Below are 26,319 nucleotides of genomic sequence, written 5' to 3' on the forward strand. Positions count from 1 at the left end.
CTTGTATTTGGGAGGGTGCCATAGTTTTTCTAAAAGCCTGATTCAGAGGCATCATGGATGAATACAAGCATTAGAAGGAACTTCCTTTTTTTAATTTTGCACCACCTATCCCCCCCCCCCACTGTATGTTAAAACAGACAAAAATGAGAGTATGTGTGAAATCTTGAGACTGGAACCTGCTTCCCTTTTTAAGTTAAAGGGAAGTAGTAACTAGGTATTTTTATGATACATTTTAAAATTAGGCTCTCAGCATAATCCTGCCCTCTAGTGGTGAATTTAGGTAGTGCTCGTAAGAGCATCCAACATTTGTAGAAATGAAGGGGACAGAGTTTGTTTAAAACGGCAGGACTTGAAAAGATTTTAAACCACCCATTTCCCCCCTACCATTAAGCACTAGGATGGACATTTGAATACGTCAAATGGGTATTTCACAAAAGGCTCTAAGAGAGCGAAATACTCGCAGGTGTGCGCATCCTGTTTTCTTTGCTTGAAAGCACTTCCTGCCTCCTCCCTCGTGAAAGTCAGGCAGTCACATCATTCTGTCACAGCATCCTTACTTTGCGATGCCTTCTCCAGACACCTTGTGGGGTGAGATTCTGAGCTGGTGTCACAGGCTGTCACTTTTGGCTAGCCGTTTTGTGGCTCAGCCTCTGGAGACTGATACTCAGCTCGGTGATACGTTTTGAGGAAGAGAGTTGTCCTTATCCGTCACGGACTGGGTTCGCTTCTGTAGCAGCCCCGGGGGACGTATGCAGAACCACCAGCTAGCACCCAGTACCATCAACTGGCAGAATCATCTCTGACTCAAAATGGATATGGTCTGAGTGGCTCGTGAAATATCTATCTGCCACTGACCAAGTATATATCTGGTGGGGGGTTACTTGCCCAGTGCGGCCTCTTCTTCCCTGCCTGTCACAGACAGTAACACCCATGTCATGATGCAGTTAGGAACAAAAATAAGGAAAGGTCTCCTGCTGGCATCAGTTCTGTGAAGGGCTTCTGCAGCAGTGCCAAAAAAAAAAAGCTAAATGTCTCAGTGTCTATTGAGAGATTTGGTAAGCATAAAATAAAAAAAAAGAAAGAAAAAGGCAAATAGTGCTGATGAAATGCCGCTGCCAAGCCTGAGGCCTGAGTTAGATTCCGGGAACCAACTTGGTAGGAGGAGACCATGATTTGACTCCTGAAGGTTGTCATCTGACTGCCACACATACACCATGGCATGGATATGCCAGGACACACACACACACACACACACACACACACACACCCCAAACAAATAAAAAAAAAAAAAAAGAGGAATTAATTACTGGTGTCCTTAATTTGACGTAGAGCTTTTTAGCTGGGAAAAACTTTTATCTTAGATTGTAATACATTATTACACGTTCAAGCAACGCGGAAGCCTTTCAGAAAAGATGAAAGAATGGAATTGTCCCTCAGAGAAAGTCCACTGACAGTTCAAGCGTCCTTCCAGTTGGCTCCAACCTGCATGCACGGGAAACCAAGCATAACTCGGCATGCCTCGTGGGCCCAGCGCTCCCTGCATGTGTCGGGGGGAGTGCTTCCTGTGTCTGTGAGAACAGACGTGATGATCTGTGTCAGCATGAGAAGCGGGGCATAGCGTCACTCAGGTCGGGCGTGTCAATCACTCTTTGCAACCAAAGGGAACTTTGCTCCTCAGGGGACACTTGGCAAGACCTGGGGGCATTTTGGCTGGCGCACTTGGGGTAGGATGGATGCTGCTGGTTTGTAGTTATCAGAAGCCGGTGATGCTGCCAGATGTCTTGTACCTTGTGCAGACAGCCCCACACGCAACCAAAATCTTTGTTGTTGTTCAGATATTAGTGCTGCCAGGAGCGAAAGGTTGCTGCAGAATTGTTCCATTTCTAGGAAATAATAAATATAAGTGGATCAATGAGCTAGTGTTCTAACTGGCATGCTGATAAGTGCTGATATTCTGCATATTTCCTTTTTTAAATTAAGTAAGTGTGTATACGTGTGTGTGCATACATGCCTGCTGCGTGTGCTCCTTCACATGAGTGTGCATGTACGTGTAGAGGCCAGAGGTCAATTTATAATTTATAATGTTGGTCCTCAGGGGCCATATACCTTGCTTGGTTGGTTTTTTAATCTATCTATCTATCTATCTATCTATCTATCTATCTATCTATCTATCTATCTATCTATCTATTGTCTTACTGTTTTGTGTTTTGAATCAGGGTCTCTTATTTGCTTTGGGGCTTGCTGATTGGACTGCATCTGTCTGACAGCAAGCTACAGGGAGCAGTCTGTTTCCATCTGTCTCTGCTTCCCCATTGCTGGGTTTATAAGCAGCATCTCCTAAGCTCAGCCTTTTCCCCTGGCGCTGGGCCTTGAGCTTAGCTCCTTAGTTTGTGTGTGTGCAAACACTTTCCTGACTGAACTGTCTCTCCAGCCCAACTAAACTTATTTTTAGGTGATATTAGATATAAAAAAAATTACTCCTATTAATGGGATATTATTTTTCAGTCTATGTACAGATTCTCTAATGTTTAAATCATATTCAATATATTTGCCTCTTCAACCATTTCTCATTTCTTTATGATAAAAACATGTAAAACCCTTTCTTCTAGGTTTTTAGAAACAGTAAATATTTTTAATCTGTTGACTTGGGTACTCTGTAAAACTCAGAGTGATTATAAAATTTATTTATAAATACACAGTTTACGTTGGAAGGCATTTAGAACCACCAGTCCTAGACGTATTGAGCGCACATCTAATTGACTGTAGTTGCTACTAATAACTTCCTACATGTGAGGTTTGTATATGGCTCAAAAGAAAACAATGGACATGATTTGATTTATTTCTTGAACATTGGTTTAGTCACTAATCTGTAAATAAGTCCCTTTTCCAATCTCCATTCCTTAGGATTCCTTAAAAGCTAAAAAGGACCCAGAGAACACAAACCCCAAAGTCCTGCGGTGAATTACTTCTATAACATCCTCGGAGCCACTGGGCAGCCAGTGAGTCCTTGGATACCTGAAAGTCGTGTTTATGTGGCATCTTTATAAATTTCTATGAACTTCACTACTGGCAAAACTAAGGCTAAACTGTATCCACTCAGAAGCCTGCATCATAGGAAGGTTTTGTTTTTTTTTTCCTTTCATGTTCACATTATCAAGTCCTCAGAAACACAGAGACATCTCAAGATTGCTCGTTCATTTAAGTTGTATGCTTACAGAGTTTTTCTCCCAAGAATAATAACCTCATATTTGTAATCTTCATTAGAAGCGCTGAGAGGCTTTCTATGCATGGTCTCATCTGACAGTTGTAACAAGGGCATATTAACTCGTTTTATAGGCAGAGACACCACAATATTGTCATTTCTTACCAAGTGTGAAGTAATAGCAAGTGTTGGATTTGGTATCTCCTACTTCAAGATCCTTCTGTATTATAGTGTGATTTGCACATTATATATAAACAACCACTTCCCACTTTGGTGGAGTTATGTTTTATAGCGTTACCTTGAACCTGAATTACTCAGTTGTGACTGCTATCCTAAGGCAGAGTCACAATTTTTACTTCCTATATGCCTTTGATCATTTGGCTAACACAGCATCGTTTCATATGTGTTTCTTTCTCATGATAGGTTCTTTAATATTTATTGTGAATTCCTTCAAATTAAATGTGTGGGTAGCCTCACCCTAAATTCATGCCTGAAAAGAGTGTACTTAACACAGCAACTTCTTGGTAATGTACATCATAGCTGTTGAGTGTTTAGGGACACTAGCAACAGTGTAATTAGGAGCTATTTCAAATAACAAAATCACCAACAAAAAGGAGAAAGATAAAAAAAAAAGTGCCACCAATCAGAATCCCAGTACTTGGGAGGCAGAGGCAGATGGATCTCTGAGTTCAAGGCCAGCCTGGTCTATAAAGTGAGTTCCAGGGCTATGTGGAAAAATTCTGTCTTGAAAAACCAAATAAGAATAATGATGTAATAATAATAATAATAATAATAATAATAACAGCTATAATAATAGTGTGTCAGTCTGTTCAGCTTCTGCTGAGAGGGCATGCATTTGCATCACATGACCCAAACCTCTCTGCTGAGCCAGGATGTATCCCAAGCTCAGGGTGTTTTCTCAGCAGCTGCTTCTGGGTGGATTATGTTAGTTAAAAAGAAGATGAAAACGTTAGTCACTGCCTTTGACGTCTGCATCTCCGTTGGTCCTCGCTGTGGTGTTAGGATGGAGGTAACACGTGGCCTCCTGCCGATGAGAGAGTTGATGCTTAGGGAGGTGATGTGTTTGTGTAAAGCCAAACAACTAGAGGTTGATGGCCTGAGCCCCGAGGGCTCTTCTGGAGAGGGGATGCGGCCGACACGGCGGGATTTTACAGCAAGCATAGACATTTTAGCTGCAAAATTGTGTCTGAGGTGCTTCTGCCTTCTCACCTGGACGCAGAAGCCCACGCAAGAGCTGCAAAATTGAAAAGTTACGAAGTGGGCTCTTTGACGGTAACCTGTGGTTCACTACCCAAGGCAGCCTCGGTCCAGCAATTGCTAAAGAAAGAAAATGGAAAATTGAGCCAGCTTTCCAGCGGTGCCCCAAGGTTAACCGTCTCTGCCTCTTTGTTCCAGGATGCCTGTGGGATGCTGATGAGTGCAATTCTGAAAGAACTTCAGAAGAGAACTCAAGCCTCTCCGGAGCCGGCATCACCAAGAAAGGTCCTTCCTCAGCCTCCCGACCCCCGGCGCTCGGGACGAGCAGGACTTGTTATCACCGGGAAGACCCTGGAGTTTGTCCTGCAGGAGAGTCTGCAGAAGCAATTCCTTGAGCTGACGGCATGGTGTCAAGCAGTGGTCTGCTGCCGAGCCACCCCGCTTCAGAAAAGTGAGGTGGTGAAATTGGTTCGGAACCATCTCCATGTGATGACCCTGGCCATTGGTGAGTGGAGGCGGGAGGGTGGAGACCCTGCCCTGCATCCTCCTTTGTATAACTTCAGGGGCTGATCCTTTGCTTTCTTCTTTATATAATATATGAATATATATACATTATATATGTATATATAATGTATATATATATATTCTGTATTTTCTTTTCCTGCTGTACTGTCTTTCCTCTCCATTACCGTCTGTCTGTTTTGCTTTACTCCCTTCCTGCCTTTCTGATCACCCACTGTGAGCCTGGTGTTGGGAATGGAGCGCAGAGAACAGTGTGATAATATTCTTTGGGTCATATCTTAGACTCCAGATCAACTTAGTCATTTTGAAACATGGAACTGAAAACCTCAAGAGTTCAATCTTTTTTTTTTCTTTTTTTTTTTTATTATTTTACCCTTTATTTGTTTTTAAATTAGTATATAAAATAATGAGTTTCATTATGGGATTTACATACAGATTTTGGTTTTCTTTTTAAATTTTTCATCAATTACACTTTATTCATTCTGCATCCCCCCATAAGCCCCTCCCTCCTCCCCTCCCAATCCCACCCTCCCTCCTCCCTCTGCTTGCATGCCACTCCCCAAGTCCACGAATAGGGGAGGTTCTCCTCTCCTTTCTGATCTTAGTCTGTCAGTTCACATCAAAAGTGGCTGTATTGTCCTCTACTATGGCCTGGTAAGGCTGCTCCCCCCCAGAGGGAGGTGATCAAAGAGCAGGCCAATCAGATTATGTCAGAGGCAGTCCCTCTTCCCATTACTATGTAACCCAATTGGACTCTGAACTGCCCTGGGCTACATCTGTGCAGGGGTTCTGGGTTATCTCCATGAATAGTCCTTGGTTGGAGTATGAGTCTCTGGGAAGTTCCCTGTGTTCAAATTTTCTTGTTCTGTTGCTCTCCTTGTGGAGACCCTGTCCTCTCCAGCTCTTACTATTTCCCGGTGAATGGAATTTTAGGTAAGAACTGGGAAATAGTAAGAGTTCAATCTTTAGAAAAGTTAAATTTAGGAATATGAAAAATTTTATCCATTCAATGAGTAGTTTTGAGTGGCATTTTTGTAACATCCTTAGACAAGAGCTATAAAACAATATCTATAGGGCTGGAGAGATGGCTCAGTGGTTTAGACCATTGGCTGCTTTTCCAAAGGACCCAGGTTTCAAATCCCATGACCCACATGGCAGTTCACAACTTCTGTAATTCCACTTACAGCGGATCTGACACCCTCACATAGACACACGTGGAGGCAGAACAGCCATGTAAATAAAATAACAATCGCCACTCGGTCTGCAGTTTACATATTTATTCCTTGTGTGTGTCTCATGTTTCCCTCTGCCTCATGAAGGTGATGGTGCCAATGATGTCAGCATGATCCAAGTGGCCGACATTGGGATCGGCGTCTCAGGTCAAGAAGGCATGCAGGTGAGTCATACACTCCCAAGGACCATGACATGATCTGCTTGCTGAGGGGAACCTTCTCCGTGCTAAAATTGCCATGGGTCAGGGAGGCTGTGGGATGAGAGAAGCCTTTCAGCCATTCCGCCATTGGAATGTTATGTGGCCCTGGCTAGTTTCTTCTGTGTTCAGGTTTTCTTTACTTAAAAAAGCTTTTGTACATCGTAAGATTTTTCTTTGTAGGCATGCGATAGCTTTGTTAAATTCTCACTGAAAGTAAAATCTACTGCCATTTGAGTACATGACATGAAAAAATATAGAGGACTGGGAGGGAAGGGAAAGGAAAGGAGACATGAGAGAATGAGAATGAGAAAGATGTGACTCTGTCTGTCTGTCCTGTTTGTCCGTCCCTGTCTCTCTTTGTGTATGTATGTGTATATGTATAGTCTTTCTTTCTGGAAGGTAAGTTAACTGGTTTGGGCTTACTAATGGTCAGGCTGTACCTGCTAGGCTTTGTGTGTTCCAGCATGTTCTGTTGCTCAAGGTGCTCCTCTCTCCCTGTCGCCTCCACAGGCAGTGATGGCCAGTGACTTCGCCATTTCCCAGTTCAGGCATCTCGGCAAGCTCCTCCTCGTGCATGGGCACTGGTGTTACACGCGACTCTCCAACATGATTCTCTACTTTTTCTACAAGAATGTGGTATGTACCTGCTGAGAATCTGCCACCTCCTCTCCAGTTCAACCTTCTGGTTGCCTCAAGGATGAGGAGGACAGATAGGATGCTACCTCGCTGTGCTTGGTATCTGGAGAAAAGCTGGAAGCTGTTACAGTGTCTTCCAAGAGATAATCTGGGAGCGCTTATGTTTGAGCTATTAGGAACAAATTGCTAGGCCTGTCCATCTGTCAGCACACTCTCGTCCCTGTACGTTTGCATGCCATGAAGTCCTGACTGCTTCATTTAAAATCCAATTTTTGGCCTTCTCTGACAAGATAGTCACAAGCAGGATTATGAAGTGTTTCAGGTTGTCGGGAGAAAATAAAAAGGTTTGCCTCTGTGGTACTAGGGATGGCAAATAAGTAAATAAATGAATGAATAAATAAATAGGGAAATAATCTACTGCTTATAAGTAAATAAATCTACTGTTCCTAATTAATGACTCCTGTAGTATATCAAGGAGGGGTAGAGATGAAAACCCAACTGCAAGGATTTTCTACCCAGCCCATAAAAGTCTATTTATGCTTAGTAGATATTTTGTGGTCATGAAACTTTAGTGGGATTATTGGTTGGAATAATCAGAAACTGGAAATCCTGTTGTCTAATCATCAGTGTTTCATTTAAATTCCTTTCTCTCTTCCTTCCTCCCTCCCTCCCTCCATGCTTCCCTCAATCCCTTCCTTCATTCCTTCTGCTTCTTTTATTCTTTCTTTATTCTTTCATGCAGTGTCTTGCTCCACAGCCCTGGATGGCCTGGTAGTCACTATGTAGTCCAGGTTCACCACAAAGTTGGAGAAATCCTTCTGCTTCAGCTCGTTGCTAGGATTACAGCATATAGCAACATACGGGGATTCAGTTTTCTTTCTTACACACTCATGCTGATTTAGTGCAACTCATTTGATTCTTCTAGGTTGACTATGCAATTACATTATATTCTTTAGAGTGCATTCATTTTTGGTCTTTAAAAGTATAGCATGTTAGTAGTGGAAATACAGTGGATTACTCTTGAAATACCTGTTTAGGATATCTCCATGATGTGTAATTTAGATCTGTGTTTGTGGGTGGGGTGGGCTTTTCAATGATTTCCTAGGAAGCTCTCAGTTCTTTCTGAATCGAAATAGCGCTTATTCAAAGTTAAGGGCCTTCAGATACCTTACGAACATATTTGAAATATCAAATGTCTCTACCCGGAGAAATCTCTGGCTTGTCACGGAAAATTTCAAGAAATGTAGTCTAGGGCTTTTAGAGAGGAGGCCTTCTCCCTTCACAGAGAACTGGGCAAGGGCCAGAAGTCTTTGAAGTGGCTTAACTTCAAAGACTGTTTCTTTGATGTTGGTCAGCTTATGAGATATTAATGAATGCTCTGATTCACACCCAAAGTAATGCCCCAAACTACGTGTATCCAAACTGGATAGATGTGGAGGAACTGACCATAGAGCTTCTCCATGAATGCTAGAGGTGTTTATTCTGAGTTGTATGGCCCTGTGCTAGGGTGCTGTTGTAAATCCATGGGGCTAGTGACCACAGTATCTTGCTACTGGGTGATATGAAGTTGTAGCTCAGCTGGAAGGATGCTTCCGTAGCACAACGCGCATCACCACACAAATTGCCTGTGTGATAGTACATGCCTGTCATCTTCACACCCTGAATGGAGAGGTCAGACTTCGGGGATGAGGGTCAGTCAGTAAGAGCTGGGTGGAGGAGATACCCCAAGTTCAGTTCCCCAGGACTCACGCTAAAAAGCTGGGCTTGCTCAAGTGTTCCCATACCATAGCACTGTTGTGGATGGAGACAAGATCACTGAGGCTAACTGATTGCTAGCCTAGCTTCAGGTCCAGTAGAGACCCTGTCTCAAAGAGTGAGCTAGAACATGATAGAACAGAGTCCTGATGTCCTCCTCCTGTCTGTGCTTGCACATAGTGTGCACATACTCCTATAGAACAATACACACACACACACAAGTAAAGTAAGTTTAAGGTCATTTTTGGAAGTATAGGGACTTTGAGGCCAGCTGAGCTATAAACTTTACGATAATAATAATAAGTAGCACTCATTTTGAAAACTCTACTTTATCTGGGCTGTTTAGGCCTCAACCTCCCAGCACTGTGTAGGAAAAAGAAGGTGAGTGGGGAGAGAGGCCCCTCCATTTCTCCTAGCTGTTTGGGGTCAATGGGTTCTTTTAGGGCTCTATACCAATCTCCATCAACAGCAGATTCAGCCAGCAGGCTTCTTCAAGCCAGTGAGCCCCGAAGTGTTTCTGTTTCTCTCCGTCTGTCTGCTCCAAACAGCCACACCATCTTGTTCTCTGGTCTCTTGCTACATGCCACACGCCAACACCACACACCGCACCTTCTCTTTCTTAGCTCTCACTTTATGTCCTCTGAGCCTAGACCACACCCCTCTTCATACTGCCTGTGATTACTAGCTGACAAAAGCCACAGCCTGCATGAGACAGTTAATAGCTGTGGACAAACTATAACCCAATTGGAATCCCACACTTGGGATTAAAACAAAAACATGTTTATACGAACTAACTGAGTTTTTAAAGAAGCCAAAACTTCTATAATGATGATGATAATAATAATAATAATAATAATAAGCCCGACATCTTAATATGTGTTACACAGCTTCTTACGGGTTATGAGTACTCCCCAACTTGTTTTTGGCAGTTAGTTCTGAGGTAATATAATTTTGATTGTATACAGGATGAAACCAGAATTTACAGAGGTTCAGAAAATGACAAACATTTGAAATCTTGAAATTAGAAACATCCTCTGGGACCTGAGTTCCATACTCACCCCTTTGCCCTGCTTGAAAGCAAAGATTTTTTTTTTTTTCCTGTACTGGCCAAGTTTAAGATACAGTGCTCAGGGGAAAGACCGACCCCCAGGGCAGCCACGTCCTCATGTACGAATCCCATGCTTTGGGAACCTCTCAGTCTCAAGATAGCTGGATGCTGCCCATTCTGTTGTCACCATTCCATGTGACTACTAGGGCCGTAACTGGGCAGGGAGGCGGAAAAGTGTGTGGTGAGCCTTCTCCTGGCCAGGCATTCGCTTCTGTTGTCTTTATCTAGAGTGAAAATAGCTACGGCTCTGCCGCTTCCATGGCAAACAAGTAGCTGGGTAACCTGGTGCAAATGTTTTATTCTCTGTGGGTCTCAGTAGCTTAGATTATTGAGCATGCAACAATGAAGTGCCACAATAATAACCATGGAAATCTCCTGCAGTCTAGGAGCCAGAAGTCTGAGATCAGAGAGTGCGTGTGGTTGAGCTTTGGTACTGAGCTTTTCTGGCTATGTCCTCTCTGGGTAGGGGAAAGCCATCAAAGGTCTGTTTTTATAGGAATTCTGATTCCATTTCCACGGGCTCTACCGTGACCTAATAACTTCACCATTTGAACTCCCCTCCTACCACCATCACACTAGAGACTAAGATTTGCCTATTTGTATTTTAAGGGGTTGGAAATATTTAGTTCATTATGTGTAAAACGGGAGCAACGGTAATTACCAAGTTGTTATGAAGACTAAAGTAATTCTTTGTGACTCATTTAGAATAGTGCCAGCAGCCGGGCGCATGCGTGTAACCCCAGCCCTCAGGGAGGCAGAGGCAGGCGGGTCGCTGTGAGTTTGAGGCCAGCCTTATCTGCAAAGTGAATCTAGAACAGCCCTGTCTTAAAAAAAACAAAAACAAACAAACAAAAGAATAGTATATAGTATGTATAGATCATTGGCATGTGTATAATTTAATAAGATATTCCTTAAAAACAAAACAAAATTAAAGAACGACTTGGCCTGCTGTGTTCTTCCATCTGTGGTTGATAAAGCTGTGGGGAGGCAGAGGGCACAGGGCCCAGAAGCGCAGTGTATAGGAGTCTGTTCAAGTGTACTGATGCCTCTAAGATCTGAACGTCTTTCTTTTTGTCCTCAGGCCTATGTGAATCTCCTTTTCTGGTACCAGTTCTTTTGTGGGTTTTCAGGAACATCCATGACTGACTATTGGGTTCTGATCTTCTTCAACCTCCTCTTCACATCTGTTCCGCCCATCATTTATGGTGTTTTGGAGAAAGATGTGTCAGCGGAGACCCTCCTGCAGCTGCCTGAACTTTACCAGAGTGGCCAGCAATCAGAGGTAAGTACCCAAGCAGACGCACGTGTCAGGAGAGGCATGCCGTGGGGAAGCCAGCATGCCTCCAGTCAGCCAGACCCGGATAGTGTAGGAGTATTTAATGTGCTCGGTTGCTTTCAGTGCTCTGTACCAGTGGCTCTCGAACTTCCTAATGCTGTGACCTTTTAATATGGTTCCTCATGTTGTGGTGATCCCCAGCCATAAGATTATTTTGTTGCTACTTCATAGCTGTAATTTTGTTACTGTTATGAATTGTAATGTAAATGTCTGATATGCAGGATATCAGATATGTGGCCTCCCCGCAAAAGGGTTACGACCCTTTCTCTTTCTACAAGCTTTGGATAGAAAACAGTGACATTAATAAGAATAGCTAATTGACCTAAGATACATGTCATGAGTACCTGCTTTGTCTGAGCCATTGTTTTAAATAAAAGACCCACAGTTCCACTCTGAACCTTGCGATCAATTTTGAGAACCAAAACACCTTAGCAGTTTTTTCTGATAAAGGCTTTGTATGATGCTGTCTGTGCTAGTAAATGACAAGCTGGAGATATCTTTCAGGCTAGTCTGATGTCCCTCTGCGAGGAGGTGACTTTTAGGATTTGGAAAACTAGAACCAGTCATGTAGGGGGCCTAAGAAAGAGCTCCTAGCAAGGAGGATAGCCTGGAGGAAATGAATAGATCTGACTATATCCATGCTGTGGAATGCCAGTGGAAATGTAACCAGTGGCAAGAACATGCTGGACCTGATATGTCTGGGGAGGAACTTCAGTTAGAATGGAAATGTTCTAGGGATCATTGGAGCGACTAGAAAAAGGCAATTTGATCAACGAGGAACTGACATATTTTTAGAAAACCTAGTAGCTGGTATTGTGCAATTATATGTATGTACACACACACACACACACACACACATATACATACACACATATGTGTATATATTGTGTACACTTATACAATGTATTTTTATCGTATCCTTCAGCATCACCTCAGTTCACCTTCCACTAGCGTTCTCACTTCATGTTTTCCGTTTGTTCTTTGTTGTTGTTGTTACTGAAAATCCTCAGTCCAATTAGTGACACCCATGCCATGTGTACATGGGTATGGGCCTGCATTGGCAGTATTGTCCCCAAAGTACAGTGACCTCCTCAGCAAACACTGCTCTCCATAGCTCCTCTGCCAGGGATGGAGCCTCAGGGATCCCTCCCTCGTCTGTTTTGCAGTTTTGATGGGCTTGATACTGTGGACCCAACACCAGCCGCTGCGAGGTGGTGCCCGCAACTGCAGTGTCACCTGGAAGTTGGCCTTGCAGCTCCCTTCCCATTCACCAGCTCTTACATTCCTTTTACCTGGTCATTGATGTTCTCCGAGCCTTGGGTGAGGGAATGTTGGTACAGATAATTCATCCACACTTGGCAGTTAAGTCAGCTGAGAGTTCCTGCATTAACTATTAACGCTATCTCTGACCAAAGTTGACAGCGGCATGAGATTGTGGGTATAAACACAAACGTTTAGAATGCAAGTTGACGGCATGGCTGTTTAACAGGACAACCGTAGGTTCCCAGCTAGGTCCCAGGATCTCCCCAGGTTTACAGTGCCAGGCATGAAACATCTCCTCGGTTACCCCCAAACTCTCATGATACCATTGCACGAGTGAATGCTTTGTTGCCACGCAGCTGGATGCTGTAGCTCACGTTTTCTATTGCTGGCTATGATCACTGGTTTCTTTTTCTCCTCCAGAAGCCTGCAGAGCAACTTGTGGCACTGTGTAAGCTAGTCAGTAGGAAGAAGTTTCCTGTTCAGTTGAGGTTGGTTTATCTATGCTCTGTTTCCAAAGTGAGTGGTCTCTTCAGCAATAGGGTCTTACCATTTAAATGTGGTGACAGCCAAGACCAATGATGACAGCCTTTGTTGTTTTGGGTACCCCTGGGACCTGTATGGCTAAGAACTCACAGGCAAGTATCCTGTGCCTAGCACTGAGATTTGCAGTTAGCAAACCACACCTTCTGGGAGCAGCATTGTTTGCCCATGCAAGGTACTTTTGTTCAAATTCCTTTTTAAAAATATACATTATATTTTTAAATTAGCTTATAAAGTAGTGGGTTTCCTTAAGGCATCTTCATACATCTTCAGTCATGCCTAAACCAGCCCCTAGCCCCTGTGCTCCCTGTCTCCCACCCCATCCCCATTTATACTCTTTAATGCAGAGAATACTCCCCCCCCCCGTTCCTTCATGTCTCCTGTGCTCTTCTCTTATTATATTTTTTAATTGTGTTCAAGATCATAGGTTTCCTCATGGCTTTTTCATACACCCCTCATTTTGGCTAAGCCTCCTCCCAACCTTTCATTTCTCTATTCCCTACCAACTTCCATGTTTGAATCTTTCTACTCCCAGTAATTTTTATTTTGCCAAGTTCGCTTCTTTAAAGTGTAAGTGTCCCCTACCCAGTGTCCCTTTTACCATTACCTGGCTTCCACATGCATTCCAAATCAAACAAACAAAGCAAGAGTCAGCACTGGAATCTACACAAGAGAGAACATGTGACATTTGTTTTTCTGAGCCTGGTGGACCTCACTGAGTATAACTTGTTGAAGTTCTTCCATTTACCAGCAACTGTTATGATTTCATTTTTCTTTACGTTTGGGCAATATTTCACTGTGGACATGTACCACATTTTCATTATCCATTCTTCAATGGATGGACATCTAGGTTGGTTCTATTTTCTAGCTTTTGTGAATACAGCAGCAATGAACATGGACTTCCAAGTATTTCCAAAGTAGGATGTAAAGTCCTTTGGGGTTTGCCCAGAAGTATGAGAGCTCAATCATATATTTGTTTCATTTTGAGTTTTCTGAGAAACCTCCAGATTAATTTTTTAAGTGGACTGCAGTAATCTAACCAACAGTGTATAAGGATGTCCCTTTCCCCACATCCACACCACCATCTGCTGTCATTTCTATTTCTAATTATGGCCATTCTGACTAATGTGAAATAAAATCATAAGTTGGTTTTAATCTGCACTTCCCTGATAGCCAAGGATTTGGAATCTTCTTTACTAGCCATTTTATTTCTTGTTCTGAGAACCTTCTGCTAGCCTTATAGCTCTATTATTTATTTACTTATTTATTTAGTGCTTTCCTCATTATTGTAACCAAATACCCAATGAACTAAGGAAGGATTTATTTTACCTTACAGTTTTTTCCTTTCCTCTTTTGTTTTATTTATTCATTTATTTATTTGTGTGGCTGGTCATGTTACAAGCGACAAGAGATGGTGTACAGTGAGTCAAAGATGCAGCATTTGGGCAGATAAAACTAGACCTGGACTGGCCTACTTCTGCCAGCCAGGCCAGATTCCAAAACCTTTTTAGGTTCCAAAACCTCTCAAAATAGTACCAAGTTTGCAAGGCAAAAGGTGATTGGAGGACATTTTGTGCTCATGTTATAACATATAGAGATTGTGTTGAGGCTACCAAGGAGCAGCATAGAGGGTGAGTAAGATGGCTGTCCAGTTGTTCATAAACAGAACTGGTGGTAATGGCAGGAAGTGTAAGCAAAGAAAAGTGATGCATTTGGGTAAGTTTTTGAATAGCACTTTCTGATCAGTAGACATGAAAAGTTACTGCGATCCTTCTTTAGGTATTAAAATAGATCCAGAATATGCTTAACATGTGTGACCGGGTAGTTGAATCAGTCGCAAGGAGAGGCAACACACACCATGCATATACACACAGGCACATAAACACACACGTACATGTTTATACAAAAATACAGAATATATGTGCATGTGTGAACACATGCACATATGTACACACATACATGTGTACACATACACACATGATTACACATATGTTTTTCCATGATAAAGTATATTTTTAATTAAAATATAATTATGTTATTTTCTCCTTTTCCTCCTTCCAATTCCTCTCATCCCATCTCATCTCCTTTCAAAACCATGACCTTTTTTTCTTTAGTTGTTACTGTTACACACACATACAGACATATATCTACATGTATATATTCATACATCTCATGAAGTCAGAATGACTAGGAGCAACCAAACAGCTGACGGCAAATGCTGGAGAGGATTCAAGGAAAAGGGAACCTTCGGCCACTGTTCATGGGACTGTACCTGGTCCAGCCACTCTGGAAATCAGTGTGGAAAAACTCTCACAAAAAGCTAAGAGTAAAGTTAAATTTTAAATGGATCAAGGCTGTTGATTAAGAGTTCCTTTGCAGTTTGTTGCCTTCCCCGCCACGTTCAACTGCGAGGGTGTCCTCCCTCACTGCCGTCCCTCCTCCCCCACGCAATGTGAAATAGAGAATGAAGGAATGGATTTTTACTCGCACTAACCCTCCCTCTCCAACGTGTGCTCTGTTTCCAGGCGTACCTGCCTCTCACCTTCTGGATCACCTTGTTGGACGCCTTCTATCAAAGCCTGGTGTGCTTCTTTGTGCCTTATTTTGTAAGTCGTTTGCTCAGTATACTTGCCGTTAGTGAATCAATGATGTGTCTGTCTATGTACCAGCCTCTGGTTGACTGTTAATTGGCTGATTAATAACCCCTAACAATATGCTAGTAATGGACTCAATGAAGTACCTAGTTGCATTACCTTGGGTCTCTTGGTTAACACTAAAAACTGTTTACTTATTTTTGTCAGTGGCTTAAATAAAATTTAAATTCCAGCCATGTAAATGAACTAGCCAGAAATCACGGAGCACTACCAGAAATATAAGAGCTTCTGCTGGTGAGCATTAGGCAAATTCTGTCAGGCTTACACACAGAATAGAAAATGTAAGTGCCTGCAAGGAATATCTTTAACACTTACTAAAAACCACATTTTACAAATACGTTTGGAAGAAATGGAACTAAGCAAAGACTGTGTAAAAGTTCATTTTAAAAGCTCACTGTGCACAATAGACATGGTGAATCTGCCTGTCTGAGCCTTGTTCCAGAAAGAAGTGTGTGAGCACGGAGTGTGTTGACAGAGTACAGCGCTGAGAGGGAAATCAGTGACTCACGTTCAGCTGACAGTTTCTGTGCCTTGTTCAGCTTAAATTACCTGAAGTAGGCTCCCTTAAATATTCTGGCTGTATTACTGTTCAGGAGGAATTTACGCAAAGCAACTGGAAGTGCATTCAGGAACGGGCCTGGGAGAACAGAGAATTGTATCCCTCGAGGAAAGGCAGAAGGAAGGACTTCAAGATGCGTAGGTGGGCGGGAGGGATGTTTACCTACAGGTATAAGCTTAGGGTGGGTATAACTGCAACTTCAGTGATTTCTTAGGCGGAACACGTTTGTCTGCCTGTGTCTGAACAGAAGCATCCACGAAGATCAATTATTATTCAGATTGAAGAGGAATTCCACCCAAGAGTTCAACACACGGATTGATAGTCTACCTGGGGGTGTCAGTCTCTTTTCTGGAAACATTCGTTTTTCCTAAGTGACCATTAGTTAATAGAACTATTACAGAGAATACTCCATTGGATTTCGAGTCCAGTGCCTTGACCACATTTGAACTTTTAAGTGACATGGTGTTAACCAGCAAGTGTGTGTCGGTCCTCATGCTCACCGCCTGTCTTTCTCTCCGTGTAGACCTACCAGGGCTCTGACATCGATATCTTCACATTCGGGAATCCGCTGAACACAGCAGCCCTGTTCATCATTCTCCTCCATCTGGTGATCGAAAGCAAGAGTCTGGTGAGTGTGTTTCTTCTGCTCGGGCTTATTGTCTGTTAGCAGTGGAGCTGTCCAGCCCTCCGTGGCTGTGAGCGCAATGCTGGCAAGAGCAATGATTCTGTGGAAAAAAAGGGGAACAGGAACTATCTGACTCCTTTACCTCCCCCCCCCTCAGGGAGAAACAGTTTTTCTAGGCCACAGAGGAAGACACTAGCCAGTCCTGAAGATACCTGATAAGCTAGAAGGGGAGGAGGACCTCCCCTAGCAGTGGACTTGGAAAGGGGCAGGGAGGAGATGAGGGAGGGAGGGTAGGATTGGGAGGGAATGAGAGAGGGTGCTACAGTTGGGATACAAAGTAAATAACCTGTGATTAATATAAAAAAATAAAAATTAAAAAAAAAGGTCATTCAGGGCAAAATTGAGAGCACCATGATGCCGAGTCCAGGGAAAGTGAAAAGTACCTCTCTGTGTCTTTATTTCTGTCACTGGTAGGTATTTCATGGAGGTGTGAGTCGGTGGACAAGAAAATCACCATCTGTGCTGAGTAGGCTTTAAGACCAAGCTGAAGGCTTTGCACTAAAGTCAGTGACCTTCTGTGCCATAACCCCGCTGTGTTGACTTTAATAAATGATGACTTTATGCCCTTGTGATAATATATTTCTGATTTCTTCCAGCAAAGATTCTTTTTTAAATTTGTTATTTTTTTGATCATTACAATTTGTTCACTTTGTATCCCAACTGTAGCCCCCTTCCTCCCAGCAAAGATTCTTTATATCTTATTATACTTGGCATGAACTTGGAAATCCTAACACAGCTCATCAGACCTCTCACAGTGAGACGCTTAACCTGTGGTCACACTCCTTTCTTTATTCAAGGGCTGGCACCACGCTACCCCTCTTCCAGCTTCTCGGATGCATCGAGGTTGTTGTCACGTCAGAACCTCGCTGCTTACTGTATTTGTTAGTGGAGATCCTTTTAGGTTTCCCTTTGTGTCTCAGTCAGGTTTTATTGCTGTGAAGAGACACCACAACCACGGCAACTCTTATATAGAAAAACTTTTAACTGGGACCGGCTTCAGCTGCCCAGTTCAGAAGTTTAGTTCATTATCGTCATGGTGGGAAGCAGGGTGGCGCGCAGGCAGACACGGTACTGGGGAAGGAGCTGAGAGTTTTCCATCTTGATCTGTAGCAGCCAGGAGGGGACTGTGTGCTTGCTACACTGGGCATAGCTTGAGTGTATATAAGACCTCAAAGCCCAGCCCCACAGTGACACACTCCCTCCAGCAAGGCCACACCTATGTTATCAAGGCCACACATCCCAACGGTGCCACTCCCTGTGGCCAAGCATTCAAACACGTGAGTCTTTGGGAGCCATTCCTATTCAAACCACCACGTGTTTTATTTGTGACTTTTACCAGCTTCAGAATATTACTTTAGCTCATTAGCATGCACTTTTTCCCTCCAAAACTTTTCCTGAATCATCCATTATCTCATTTTATTATCTTGCCTTTATTCATAATCCTAAAAATAATTTATAGTTATTTATTTATCATAGGATTATTTGATCCATGTTTATCTTCCTCATCAAATTATAGTTTTTGCGAGGTCAAGGCTCATGCCTGTTTGTTCACTACGTAAACCAGGGTCAGAGAAAAGGCTGGTTAGAGTGAGTGTTTAAAAGTCCCTTGTGAGTAAGGAGGCAGATATGTGATCATTCTGGGAGTATATTTACCATCAGGGTAAATATCAGAATTCAGACAGGAACTCATTGAGTGAGGTTATAGTTTAAAATATACAGTGCTATATTATCAAATTATCTTTGACAAGTTATAAAGTAGAAACAGATATCTATTTTTGGCATCATTTGCTTTTCTTATGCATAATGATCTGTAAACTTAATCACGTAAGCCCTGAATATGATAAAATGTTCATATATGCAACTACCAGGTTGGCGGAAGAAAATTCCAAAGCAGTAATATTTGGTCTCCTTTGAACATCTGTTTAACTTTTAAACAACTGTTAAGAGACACTTTTGGTCCCGTCAGGATACATGGCACAGGCTCTGAGGTTTGTGTGTTCCAAAGGGACTGGCACATCATGTGTACCAGTTGTGGTTCACTGATTGAAAACACAGTTCATTCTGGAGAGCCTAAGCAAGTAGAAATGTTCTGAAAATTACACTGAGGAACCATGATTCAACAAACGAGAAAATCCAATGAGCTAGTGAAGGGCAGTCCCTTTCCAGTCACTTTGAGCTCAGGAATTGCATGTCCTTCGCACCCTTGCTCACTGTGTTCTGGCCACCTCCCTCTTCCTGGGCTGTTTTACCCACATTCACTTTTTTATGTCAACTCATTTATGACTGTGGGCTGTGATGTCACAATCTCACTTGCAAAAGCACATAATAAGAGGAAACAAACCTAGAATAAAGATCAAATATAGTGTAGGACGGTTGAGAAGAAAAACAAAAAAGAAAGAAAGAAACAAGCAAAGGAAGAACCTAAGAAGGGAGGGAGGAAGTGGGGGAAGAAAAAAGGATAAAGGAAGCAAGCATAAGTAAGTAAGGTAACGCCTTAATCAAATCAGTGAGTGACTGTATAAAAAAAAAATGAATGGGTGACAGTGTAAAAATGAACAAGGAAATCCAAACAGCTCCTGGTACATGGACAGTGCAAACTAAACCAGCCAGCAGAATTGCCCACGGACTTTTGATTTAGTTGTGAAGAATTCAAACACTCGCATGAGCCACTCTTGAATGATGCTCTTCCCTCAAGGGCTTGTGTGGTAAGGTCTCAGATGCCCTGTTCCTTTAATGGAGCAGGTTTTTGCCCAGTTGTAATGCACCAGCAGCAAGCATTCCTTTCCTGGCCCTTCTTGTCTTGCAGACTTGGATCCACATGCTGGTCATTGTTGGGAGCCTCGTGTCCTACTTTTTCTTTGCCTTGGCTTTTGGGGCCTTGTGCGTAACTTGCAACCCACCATCCAACCCCTACTGGATTATGCAGGAGCACATGCTGGACCCAGTGTTCTACTTAGTTTGTGTCCTTACAACCTGTGTAGCTCTTCTGCCCAGGTACGTAGTTTGTTTGCTCAAGAGAGTAAGAACATGAAATCACGGACTTCAGGTAACTATGAAGAATGGATGGCGACCACTCTATTCAGCAGCGAGGCCGCCAGCCTATGCTTTAGCTAAAATAGTGGTTTCTGTTGTTGTACCATAAAACAGGACTAGGTTAAGAGAGCGAAGACGTATTTCTCTGTCTTGGAAATTTTTAATTTGGTTGTTAGTTCACGGGAATAAGGAAACTTTCCTTCATGGGACTATCTGAGGACCTACCAGGTCCTATCATTTGCTCTGCCATCCCCTGGGCCCTTGCCTCGGGTCTGTGTTTTACGGCTATAACAGAATGCCTAAACCGGGTAACTTATGGACAGAAATGTGCTAGCTCAGAGTTGTGGAGACTGGGAAGTCCCATGTCAAGGAGGTTTGATGATGCCTGTTTGAAGATGAAACTTGATGCTGTGTCACATATGGCAAAGGCAGAAGAGCAAATGCTTCATGGCCTTGTCACTTGAAAAAGTCTCCCCTCTTCTATTGGTATAGTGTACCATGCCCGTCTCATGCTAAAAGGAAAGAAGTTTCCTGTGGGCCAAGGGCACGGATCTGCTGAAAGGAGCCATCTTCACTTACGCTGAAGAACCTTCTTTGCTTTGAATGTTTCCCTCCACAAATCTCATGTTGAAATTACTATAACTGTAGAAAAGGTGCTCCCTTATGCCTATTTGGAAGGCACTTAGAGGGTGCTCACTGTGTGCTAAGGCTTCATAAATATTAATCTGTTTAATATTTTTAAATAACGTTATTTTGAGTTTTTAAGTCAGGGTCTTGCGCAGTAGCCCAAGCTGGCCTGGAACTCAGAGCCAAGATTAAGCTGACCTCGAACTCATGGCTATCCCTCTAATTTAACCTTTTCCAAGTACTGGACTTATACAGGCTCACCATCACGTCCAGTTTCATGTTATTGTAATTACACTTTACAGCTGACTTACCTTCCTCTAGCTCAAAAGCTAAGTGTCTTTTCCTTTTTTTTTTTTTTTAAACTGATCAATGGGTCCCAGGGGTCCCATGATGCAATGGAAATGAATATAATTCTGTGATGCTTTTTGTAACCCTAGGTTTGTGTACCGAGTTCTTCAGGGATCCATGTTTCCATCTCCAATTCTGAGAGCCAAGTACTTCGACAGACTTGCCCCAGAGGAGAGAGCAAAAGCTCTCAAGAAGTGGAGAGGGACTGCAAAGGTCAACCGGGAGACATCAGCGCATGCCAGCCAATCAGTTGCTGCTTCAGACAGACCCATGACTGGCTCTTCAGCTGTCCTGGCAATGAAATCAGCAACATCATGTGCTGTTGAGCAAGAAAATTTACCTACATGTGAGACTGTGCTAGACCTTGGCTGCTCTGAACCTGAGGCCTCAAAGATGCCTGGACCCTCAGGACACCCTGCTTAGGGTTGCAGGTCATCTTTTAAGTTTGCAAGGATGCAGAAGTTGTGCCCCTCAAAAGTGAGGATTACTTGTGTTTTTATACAAGGGATGTCAGCATTTTGCTTGGCGTGGAAAAACCAACGCTGTGTCTGCAACTGTATACCTGCGTGTACATTTGTAAACAGGGGATAGCGTTTGACCTGAGCAGAGTTCAGGGAATTGGAATATTTGATTCAGGACCATATGTTGTTTTTATGACACGTTTTAGATTTCTGCAAAGGAATTCTAATCGTCTTTTAAGTGAAAACATTATCAAAGAAATTTGTTTGAAATATATTTACTTTAAAGCAGTGGAAATGCTTTAAGCGAGATCCAACCTGAATTCTCTTTAAGAAAGAAAAAAAGTACGTTTAAAACGTGTTTATTAGGAGAACTCATTAATTTGAAGACAAATTCCCTAGAGCCTTTGGTTTCTCCTGAGACAAGGCCTTTGGTCTCGATATGAGGGTGTTTAGCAACCCTCGCTGTCATTTCAGCGTTGTGCTGAAGTACAGCCTTTATAGGGAAGGAGGAAGTGGGGGACCGTTGGGTTCAACAGCAGCCAGGCTGCCTTCTGCTCTGTTTACTGTTATCAGTAGGTGCATGAGCTCCCGCCGTGCAGAGGTGGTCAACCAGGAAACATGCACGTAGGTCATGCAACACAGTCAGCTGAGCCTACAGACTGTGGGCAACTTCCGAGTTCTGAAACTGAGGACGCCCCCATCAACGTGAGACAATCACCTTCAACACAGTCTGCCGCGGACCACGTGAGAGTCCGTAGTTGCGGCACTGTGCAGCCCGTCTGTGTTGTACCCTCTACAGAATGAGATACGGGTTGGCACTGATAACGGGTTATTCTCAGTGGGGATCCCTGAGGCTCTCCGAAAGAGTAACACATTTAAAGGTAGAAATGTCTATAGCAAGTTTTCTGCTGTGACAAATCATGGATTTGCTTAGTGCCTAGGAGCTGCTTTATACCAGGTGAGTCCGTTTGCTGCTGTGAAGTCACGTTCTCCCGTCGAAGTCTTTCGAAACGTCCACGTTCACCTGACAGTGCTCCCACCAGTCATCTAGAGTGCCCTTTGTGAATCCCCGTGCTAAAGGTCGGTGTCTACATCAGAGTCTTACAAACTGTTGCTCTCAGGGCCTGTTACCTGCTGTGTACCCTCCTAGTCACTTTCTGTACCTTCCCGGTATCCTTGTTAAATGGTCTTTTCATATAGACTGATTCCTGGAATTGTCAAAATACCACGTGCCTCAAGGAAGCCACCTTCTACTTCCCTGAGATGTTTTTTTTTAAATAAATTATTTAATAAATAAATATTCACTGAAAACTGTCATCACTCCTGTCATTGCTCTATGAATCCAGCTGTAGCTGATGCCAGCACTACACCAAGGCACGCCTTTTTCAGAATGATGTTTGGACCTTTTTGTATGTGGAGAAAAAAAAATCACTTGATCATCAGATTATGTATCGTCCCCAAAGCAACTGGAATTCATCCCTGAGGTCATCATTTCCCAAATAAGTGTTAGAGACATACCCATATAGGCATAAAAAGGTTTTAGTCTAAAGAATAAAGGACTATGACAAGAAGAAGAAAGGTCATTTCCAAAGTGTGAATTATCTGTAGGTAAGAATATAGGAAAACACTGAATGTTTATGTCATGGGGCTAAAATCTTGCATGTACAACTCCAAAATGCTCACAGCTTTGTTTATAAATTAAATCCAAACTTAGTGTATTGGGTAAATCTGAAATGATTTATACAATTTATGCAATTATTTGTATATCTTGCTAAAAAATACTGCTACATTTAATTACTTGGTGATTAACTATTTTTCTTGAATTTGAAACATTTTAAAACACACCAGGCCCCTTGGCTGAGGAGATTTCAGATCTCTGTAAAGCTTTTAAAAGGTCCGATTTACAAGAAAAAATAATAATAATTTTATGCAGAATCAGCAAAACTAGTGTGGTGCAGTGTGCTTTCATAATTTGGAATATTTCACCAAATTTTGAGGAATCCAAGAAAACAAATAATAAACAGTTTGGGATATGATTTTATTATAAAAGGTTTCTAAAGAGTAGGAACACTTGCAAAAATGCACTATTCCTGTTCTGTTGGCAGGGTTGATGTTCTCCGGGAACTCTATGAATAATGCTACTAGTAACTCATCAGACTCATGAGGAAGCTGCTACTAGTGCCAAAGAGCAGGTTCCTGTGAGCGGGAGCTATACAATATGTAAATCTTAATTGACAGGAGACTGGGTACCATGATGCTATTAGAGAGACAGACACTTTCCTGAACTTGGTCTGTATATTCCATCCATAACCCTCAAGAGAAAAAAAAAATTTTTAAAGATTATACCACTTTATTTGTACTCAGAATTATTTAAAATGAGTCCAATATTTACATTTTGCTGAATAGAAGTTCACCAAGGCTAAAAGCATGTTTTATTAATCATGTGCCAACAATTATAACAAAACTGACCAATGGTCTTAAACCTTCATACAGTCGTGGCCACAGTACAATGGCTTGTTACACACCCTTCGTAATAAAGTCCAGGACAAGAGATGGATAACATGGAAAAAAATGCTTGAAATAACTTTCTGCATTTGAGCTATATTGACACATAGAAAAAGAGTATAAAATACAAGTAGAAAATTGCAGGTGGTCCCTGTTCGGAATGCTGAGGCAGTCTGGTTGCTCGTGAAGGTTAGTAGCGTGTCCTCCTTGTTCACAGAGGCATTGGATGTTACAGAGTTAATGTCTGGCTAATTAAATTAGGCATGTATGAAGGTTTGTGTTTGGAAGGTTTTTAATGGAAAAAAAAATACTTTTAACCACTAATGGCTTTGGAAATTGATTTGCGTAAAGCAGCCTAGTACTTAAAAGCATCTTTTAAATTTAGTTTTAATTATCAGTGGGGCAAAATGGCAACACCAGATGTCAGGCATCATGAAGGGAAATTGCAAAATCTTGTACTCTGTGCAACATTTTGCTACACTTGGAAATATATTTCTGTAGCTTTTCTGGCTTGGGTGAACACAGGCAGAGTAATTTTCAGATTTAACTTAATTTTTTTTTCTCCTTTTTAACTTGCTTGTTTTACAGAATGAGAAAGGTTCTCATTCATCTTCACATAGGCAGACAAATATTTTCACCAGGGTCGAGCTAATTGTTGGTATCTTAGCCATCTAACTGACCTATACTGAAAATCCCTAGGAATAGGGAAAGTCCTATGGAGGTATTTTTATGACATTACAATCTTAATATGAGTACAGGAAGGATAGAATTATACTTCCGAGTGTTAGTTTTTGTTGGCTAAGGAATTTTACATTCTGTATGTCTTGCAGCTTCACATGTGGGTGAAGACCCACATATTGTGGGTCTTTTCTGTCTTTCATAATTTCTTCAAATGATTTAGAACAGGATAGGAAATAACATAAAGCATGCACGTTATTTTGGCTTTTTATAAATTAAAAGTCAGTCTCCAAGGTCAGTTCTGAAATGTGCTCCCCTACGCCGCTGTGCTTGAGCAGAAACTAGAGAACTGTCAGGGTGTATCTCTGTGTGTGTGTGTGTGTCTGTGTGTCGGTGTGTTTGTGTGTTGGTCTGTGATAGTAAAAAAAGAACTTTCTATAACTTGTTATCATAGAGCTCCAAATGTTGTCTTTATGGAGTTGATAATTCTACACTGTGTTCAAGGTTAGCTTAGCAGAAACAAACCCTATTTTGCTCTGTGCTTTTAAAGAATTCATGAAATTAATGAATGATACAGTTGAAGAAATCAAAGGCTGAGTGAAACTCATCTAACAGCAGGAGATCCTGCAGTGAACACTGAGCATCCCGTGAAAAGCCTGCCTGCCCGTGCAGCTCTTGGCAGGACAATCTTCATTCTTGGTAAGGTTTCCGGCAAAGCCCCTGATTATCCTTGGAATTCCTTTTGGAGAAAGGTCTGGATATAGATTTGTCTTTGGATCCATTCAACGAAGTAAGACACATTGCTGTAGACTCCAGGTCCCAGGACTTTGGAAAAGCAGACGGAGCCCCATGAAGTCAAACCAAATAATGTCCACTGTCCTCTGGGTCGCTCACAAACCAGAGGCCCACCACTGTCTCCCTGCGAGGAATAGCAACTGATGTTAGTGCTGGGATTTCAGAGGTCTGGTGTTGGGCTATCACCCTCAGGTTGCAATAGTGCCTAAATCAGCTTAACGGAATTGGAAATTTTCAGCAAAGTGTTCGTGGTAAGCCTGAGAGGGCATCTGCTTTCCACTCTTATCAACAGACCTTTCCAATAAACATGATGGATTCTGAGCTTTAAAGGGATTGATGTAGTTTGCAAAGAGAATTTTCTGTCTGGTTACAAGGTCAAATGACTCTTAGTTACTTCATGCATATAACAAAATATCATAAATTAAAAAAAAAACACCTTTATGCATCAAAACTGATTATCTCAACAATTTTTTTTTAAGTTGGACTGATCTTATAAAAGTAGAAAGTACCCATAATGGGAAATTAAAACAGCCCTCCATTAATCAGTTGTACACAATGTTCTAAAGTGAGCCATCACAAATGGCATTTAATTCTGTTGGGCTAATGACAAGCATGGTTTATCTCCGTTTAATACTAACATCTGAAGAGCCTGATCAGCAAAGCAGCAGCACAGCACTGTAGCAGCCCGGCTCCCTGCTCCTCTCTGGCTGCTTCTTACTGCACGTGCCCATTTGAACCCCAGGGATAGTTCAGCACAATATCTGATGGTTGTTTAAGTAAATATAAAACCCTTCTCTCCACTGCCAAAGAGGCGTGGCTTGCAGATTTCTATAGCCATAAATCCTATCTGAGGTTGAAGGCAGTGACATTCGATAGGACACTAATCAAATGAGGGCCATAAGGTATCAAGCAATGCCAGGGTGTTCACATTGGAGAAGGAAGTCTTCACACGGTATGTGAGC

At 42.3% G+C, this 26,319-nt stretch overlaps 2 protein-coding genes across 5 annotated transcripts in view; one reads left to right on the forward strand and one right to left on the reverse strand.

Moving 5' to 3' along the window:
• The window catches only part of Atp10d (ATPase phospholipid transporting 10D (putative)), an 87,147-nt gene extending 64,451 nt beyond the window's left edge, over nucleotides 1–22,696 (forward strand). For 2 of the 3 annotated variants that reach the window (XM_021654650.2, XM_021654649.2), the window contains 8 exons: nucleotides 4,619–4,925; nucleotides 6,262–6,338; nucleotides 6,885–7,010; nucleotides 10,955–11,155; nucleotides 15,538–15,618; nucleotides 16,749–16,853; nucleotides 19,717–19,904; nucleotides 21,008–22,696. In XM_021654650.2, the coding sequence (XP_021510325.2) occupies nucleotides 4,619–4,925; nucleotides 6,262–6,338; nucleotides 6,885–7,010; nucleotides 10,955–11,155; nucleotides 15,538–15,618; nucleotides 16,749–16,853; nucleotides 19,717–19,904; nucleotides 21,008–21,341 (1,419 nt within the window). In that variant the 3' untranslated portion in view covers nucleotides 21,342–22,696. Of the gene's footprint in view, nucleotides 1–4,618; nucleotides 4,926–6,261; nucleotides 6,339–6,884; nucleotides 7,011–10,954; nucleotides 11,156–15,537; nucleotides 15,619–16,748; nucleotides 16,854–17,324; nucleotides 18,348–19,716; nucleotides 19,905–21,007 lie in introns of those variants that run through there. The other variant, XM_060380729.1, reaches the window with a different exon arrangement.
• A 1,013-nt stretch (nucleotides 22,697–23,709) lies between these two features.
• The window catches only part of Corin (corin, serine peptidase), a 197,164-nt gene continuing 194,554 nt past the window's right edge, over nucleotides 23,710–26,319 (reverse strand). For both annotated transcript variants that reach the window (XM_060380731.1, XM_060380730.1), the window contains exon 22: nucleotides 23,710–25,481. In XM_060380731.1, coding sequence (XP_060236714.1) covers nucleotides 25,287–25,481 — 195 coding nt within the window. In that variant the 3' untranslated portion in view covers nucleotides 23,710–25,286. The remainder of the gene's footprint in view (nucleotides 25,482–26,319) is intronic.

Source organism: Meriones unguiculatus, chromosome 3, assembly GCF_030254825.1.
Source record: "Meriones unguiculatus strain TT.TT164.6M chromosome 3, Bangor_MerUng_6.1, whole genome shotgun sequence".
In the NCBI taxonomy this organism is placed as follows: Eukaryota; Metazoa; Chordata; class Mammalia; order Rodentia; family Muridae; genus Meriones; species Meriones unguiculatus.